Source organism: Frankliniella occidentalis, unplaced genomic scaffold (genome assembly GCF_000697945.3).
Source record: "Frankliniella occidentalis isolate FOCC.00 unplaced genomic scaffold, Focc_3.1 Scaffold338, whole genome shotgun sequence".
Taxonomy (NCBI): Eukaryota; Metazoa; Arthropoda; class Insecta; order Thysanoptera; family Thripidae; genus Frankliniella; species Frankliniella occidentalis.
This window is the reverse complement of record NW_026267461.1, coordinates 90,436-96,908: the sequence shown is the minus strand read 5'-3', so window position 1 is coordinate 96,908 and position 6,473 is coordinate 90,436. Positions and strand designations below refer to the sequence as shown.

Genomic DNA, 6,473 nt, shown 5'->3' with positions numbered 1-6,473 from the left:
GTTCTATAATGAACAGGTGTTCAAAGGCTCTTCAGCAAACATCTACATAGATGATTGCTTGGTGACTGGAAAGGACCTGGCTGAGCATGACAGGGAACTGTTGAAGGTACTGGAAAGAGCAAAAGAACAAAACATTAGATTCAATCCTGCTAAAATACAGTATCGTCAAACAGAAGTTCGATTCCTAGGGCAGCTCTCGTCCAAGAACAAAATACGAGTAGATCCAGAGAGGGTGCGAGCTTTGGAAGCAATTCTAGAGCCAACAAAGAAAAAGGAACTGCAAAGGTGTTTGGGTATGTTCAATTACTTAAGAACGTTTATACCACAAATGGCTCAGATTGCTGCTCCATTGTATCAGCTTCTCTCAGAATCTGTCAAGTTTCAGTGGCTCCCAATACACTCTGAGGCATTTTCACGCCTGAAGGAGAGTGTGGGAACAGCCCCTGTGCTAGTTACCTTTGATAGTACGAAAGCTTCCATAGTCCAAGCGGATGCTTCCCAATATGGACTAGGCTGCTGCCTGCTTCAAGGTAAACAGCCTGTAGCATTTCATTCCCGAGTGTTAACTGAAACAGAAAAGCAATATGCACAAATTGAGAAAGAAATGCTAGCCCTTCATTTTGCTGCCCTCAAGTTTGAAAAGTACATTTATGGTCTCACAAATGTTACCTTTCAAACGGATCATCAACCACTAGTCTCGATTTTCAAAAAGCCTTTGGCTACCATCACTAACAATCGCCTGAAAAAACTTCGGCTCAAAATGCTCAAATTTCAACCTCAGGTGGAGTACTTACCAGGCAAATATTTGTATCTGGCGGATCTGCTGTCACGACAATGTCTGTTAGATCCGGTCATGGATGATCCTGAAATGGTGGAAGTAGTCCACGAGGTGGTACAGTACAGGTATCCATGGTACCTGAGAAGAAAACAGAGTATGTAAATGAGACGAGTAAGGATGAGGGTCGCCGGGCTGTACAACAATACTATCAGCACGGTTGGCCCTCAGACAGGAACCGAATGGTTGAAGGAGCTAAGCCTTACTGGGCTTTGAGAAATGATCTCTTTCCTGAGGATGGGTTAGTGATCCTGGGGGACCGAATAGTGGTGCCAGTTGCCCTACGCAACAAGGCCCTAGGAAAAATTCATAAAGCCCATTTAGGGATAGAAAAGGCAAAGGCGAAAGCCAGGCAGTCACTGTACTGGCCAGCAATAACTAATGACATAGTCACAATGATTCAGGCATGTCGCATCTGTGAGCGACACCGACCACTTAATAGGAAAGAACCTCTGATACCTCATGAGGTACCCAAGTATCCCTTTCAGAAAGTGAGTATAGATATAATGGAACTAGGAATGACTAATTACCTGATCTTGGAAGATAACCTCTCCAAATGGCTAGACATAAAAAAACTAAACAGCAAATCAAGCTCCTCAGTGATCAGTGCGCTTCGGCAGACATTTGCCATCCATGGAATCCCAGAGGTTATTTACGGGGACAACAATCCTTTGAATTCACAGGAATGTCATGCCTATGCCCGTGACATTGGGAGTCAGATAATCACCAGTTCCCCGGAGTATCCAAGGAGTGATGGCCTGGCAGAAAAAGGGGTACATATAGCAAAACAACTATTAAAGAAATGTTTTGATGCTAAAGTCAATTACCTGGATGCTCTCTTGGAGTATAATAATACTCCCTTGTCTGGTATGAATGTATGTCCTTCTCAAATACTCATGAGTCGAACATGTCGCACAGCAGTCCCGATGTTGCAAAGAAACCTGGAACCAAAAGTGGTTAATGTACATGCTGAATTGAAACGAAAACAAGGGCAAACTAAGCGTCAACATGACTTACATGCCAAGGTTCGCTCACAGGTCTATCAGCCTGGCTCACCAGTTGCTATTCGAAGGGGGAAAAAGTGGGAGAAAGGGACGGTGGTGCGGAAGCACTCTGCTCCTCGTAGTTACATAGTTCGAACTTTGGATGGACGAATTCTTCGTCGTAATACATTTCACCTCCAACCTTCCAAAACTAGGCCTGACAGTCATGATACACCTATGGATGTAGAAGGATGCATGGAAAGTGTACTGAATACAAATCCTGTCATGACTGAAACTCATACTGAAACTTTTGTGCCCACAGAACCCAACGAAGGTGAGGCCCTTGACCACGACGAAGATGGACTTGGACAAGACCAACCTGGTCTTGACCCCCAACTCGCTACGTCACATCAGAATCCCTCTCAGTCGGCTCTCACTGGAAGAACCACTCGAGCTGGGCGACGTGTGAAACCTCCAATGAAGTATGGATATGATGAATAGTAAGGAGCTTCGAATTAATCCAGCTCCAGAATCATTTTGATTCTATTAAATCAAACTTACATGGACTAGAAGTTCAAAACAAATTGTTTACTTTGGGTATCGTTATGAAAAATAAATATGTTCATCAACCTACTTTGTTCTCATACCTTATTGCCAGACCCCAATATGAATGAGAACCAAACAACTGCACCGCAAGGGGCAGTGGAGGGGGGAGATGTTGTGAACAGTCAGGGTTGGTACACCTGAGGGGAAGTCTGACCCTGACTGACCACCAATCATGGCCGCACTGGAGCGAGCCCAGCATTTACTTCGTCACGTGATATATTGCCAATAAACAGTTAGTCTCAAACATCCGGTACTTGTTGTGTGTTACTTCCCGGATCCTTGACCTAGCCAACATCATATCTGAGAACATCCTGTTCAGAACAATGCATGAGTCCACTCCCTCATCCAGAATGTATTTGCAGACAGAATTCACCTAAAAAAAATGACATGACACTAAATGATATGGAGGACACTATTTCCTCATATATTATCTTATGATTAAATAGGAAAGAGAGATTAGTTTATTAATGGTGGGTGAGCACGTAGAAATGGTACACTATGAGATGCTTGGCTCATCTGTTGCAGGGCATATAGAAACCATTTTTGAAGTGTCTAATGGTGACCACCAACAGACATCAGGAAATTTTCCTGTAACCCCTCACAGCAGTGCAGAAAATAAGACAGAACACATCAGGATTTCTGCCGTATTGCTATTAGAGAGAAAAGGCAAACTCAGACAGCTAATATGATTAAAATATTCCTTGAGAGAAAATGCAAATGTTCAGTGAACCCATGCAACACAAAAATGTAAATGAATTGTACTATATACTCCAACCATGACCACAGAAAAAAAACAATCAGTGACAGTAAAATAAACACCTCTGTTTGCCTTGGTTATTGGAAGGTCGAGGAAAGCCAAATCACTCACTGACAGTTGCAAGCTTTCTTCACATTCCATCAGACCACTCATATTTTTAATTGCACCATTTTGAGTTTGTCTGGTTCTTTTGAACAATCCTCCTTTTCTCTTCTTGTTTGACAATTTGGACTTTCTCTCCAATAGCTGTACAGCAGCAATCCTGAGGAATTCTGTCTTCACTTCAAGAACATGGTCAGAGCACAGCCAACTCCAATCAGTATGTTCACATAAATGCCTTTCAACACTGTCCACTGCTTTGCTCAATACAAGTGATTCCCAGTGCTGGTCAAAGGACTGGAATCCACAACTAAGTGTGTTTAGGAGCTCAGCAGATGGATAGTGAGTGATGTACTGTTTCATGGTGTAGTGTTCTGCGCTCATAGTGAACCAAAATCTTTCTGGTCTCTTGTCAGCAACCAGGGCTCTGTGACAAGAAGAGCAAGAAAGATTTTTCACACAATTATTTAAAGTTGTAGCACAAATAAATGCAAAGGCCTGTTTGTGCATGGCATGCAGATTTTCTGCTCCATCTGGCACCACAGAACGACCTCTAAGCAATGAGGAGTTGGGTCCTCAGCTGTACAATTGGCAGAAAGCAAGCACCGCATGTCATTCAAAATGAAGGAGCCATCATCTTGGCAGTTTTTGTCTCGGACAGAGCCAACAAATCTTGTTAAGAGACAAGTCTTCAGAGCACCAATAAACTGTCGGGTTGTCAGGTCAGAGCCTGAACCACAACACTGACGAATGCAGCAAAATAAATCTTCCAGTGCATCTTGATTGATCTGCCTTAATTTCAGGACTCCAACTTTTGCTGCATTCAGTTGTCTCCACATCCACTGCATTACTTTGATGGACTGGATCCAACCTTTAATGCATGGTGGTTGATGCCTTACTCCATTACTTTTTCTGATGAACGAAAACTTTTCCAGACCCTTGATCATCTCTGGCCATTCTGTGTGGTGGAGAGAATTGGCAGTCACATTACACCGTGTTGGCTTTACTTTAGTTTCTTTAGTAGAGGGCCCATTAGTTAAGTCAAACTAAAAATCAGCTTCCCTGCAAAGTTCTGCAGTGACAGTGCATTGTGTCAGCTTCTCACCATTAGACACTTCAAAAATGGTTTCTATATGGCCAGCAACAGATGAACTCAAGGTCTCAGCAGCTGTTTTCACTCTCATTTTTTGTTTACTCTGAGGGTTCACATGTTTGTATGTGAGAGGGCTCATCTGATACAATGACTGGTCCAATCTATAATATTCAATGATGTGGCACCAGTCTGCAACTTTCCCACATTCAAACTCAAGGAAACCGCTGAGTAGATTATTTTTTAAAATGTGAGGCACATCAAAAATGTGGACCATCCTCTTCCCATCAATTTCATAAAATATGTCATCTCCAGTTGACAATTTGAGTTCTGCTACAGCACCCTGATTGGTTGGACCCTGATCAGAGGCTATAGCAAGAACATTTAAGCTACATTTACGGACAGCAAGGACCACATATTGAATTAGTAATTTCAAGATGTCTGATGGACAAGTTTTGTGGACAAAGTAGAAGGCAATAGGCTGAGTCCATTTTGAACGCAACCCCTGGACCATAAAAACAAGGGCATGATCAGCCACAAGATGGGTTCGACCCTTATGACCATAATCCTCAAACCCACTCATCTCACCGATTGACTTATTCAAACATATATTGGGAACTAGGTAGACTTCATCAAAGAGGATGCAGCAATGGCGGTCTTTAGGGTGGAGTTTGCTTGTAGATTTTTTCAGCAGTGCTAGCATAGGTTTGGAAATGCCAACTTCAAGTGGAATATCCTTCAATAATTTTTTTAAAGTACTTTCACACGGAAGAACTAGCTGCTGCTGAACAAATCTGTACACTCTAGGACTCCTCTTATATATTCCAAGTGCAAACATCTTATCTTCAACATCCCACGTTCTACCTCTTGCTTTCCTTTTAAAATTTCGCAGCTCACTTTTCAGAATACGTTTTGAAGTTTTAGATATTAATAAATCGTCCACCATGTCTACAAAACTTCCTTTTGAAAGTTTTCCTATGTTACCAGATCTTCTTTGAGCTTGAGCTAACCGGGCCTTTACTGTTTGAGCATCCTTATAATATTGTTGGGCTGTTTTTGCAACAGTTTTTACAGGTGAGGGAGCATCCTTAAATGAGTCTACCTGGGCTATACTTTTCAAGGTGACCCTTTTCCTAGTTGGTGGAGGTGTGCGCTCCCTAGCACCTGTCCTTTCTGCTGATCCTAGATAGATAGATAGATAGACAGATAGATAGATAGATAGATAGATAGATAGATAGATAGATAGATAGATAGATAGATAGATAGATAGATAGACAGATAGATAATAAAAATTAATATTACCCTCGGAACAAATTTGTTCAGTGTACTGTATTGTTACAGAAAACTATCGATATACCTACTGCGAGGCTCTGCAGCAAGTTGTGTTTCAAATTCCTCCCTGGGTATTTTTTGATCAGTCGGAGACAATGGGATGTCTTCTACCAGATCAACATGCAATCTTTTCCGTGTCAAAATAAACATTGGAATAGCTCAGTACCAAAAGTCAGAAAGCTGCTTTTCAGAGAATTGTGTGAAATATCACAAATACAGACCTGGTCGCAAAATTCCTTCATCAGTTAAAATTTCATTAATTACTGTATCAGTCACGTTAGAAGTGAGATTGTCATTATTAATGACGGGTAAAAGAATTTCTGTACCAGTACTTTTAGTGACTGTAACAAAAGTATAACTTTAGATATTGTGGAAAAGCTGACAGTATTATATACCATGAACCGTACAAACAAGCTCCAAGGTACCGACTAAACTTCTCCTTGTATTCTGCCATAGCTTCATCTGTCAAGGGTTGCACCGTAAATATTGATGGCTTGGCAGAGCGGTGAAGGAGGACTCGACAAAGGTTGGTGAACATTTTCTGTTCGAAGTGATTCCCACAGAGATATTTGTTTTTCTGTAGGTGTACAGGGTCCATCTCAAGCAGCTTACTATTGCCACAAGGTTGGACCCAATCCAAAAGCCTGAGACAATATGAAGGCACAGTTCACGAATAATGAAAATTGATGTTGAGGTTCATTAAGGTTAACTCTATTTACCGGTCGATTTGTGCAGGGAATTTGAACATAGGCGCTATCCACGCCAAAAAGA

General features: G+C 41.8%; 1 protein-coding gene across 1 annotated transcript; it reads left to right on the top strand.

Moving 5' to 3' along the window:
* The first annotated feature begins 1,017 nt into the window (after positions 1-1,017).
* Positions 1,018-2,319, top strand: LOC127751092 (uncharacterized). The gene has a single exon (XM_052274128.1). It carries the CDS (start codon positions 1,018-1,020, stop codon positions 2,317-2,319), a length of 1,302 nt encoding a protein of 433 aa, XP_052130088.1.
* The last annotated feature ends 4,154 nt before the right edge of the window (positions 2,320-6,473 follow it).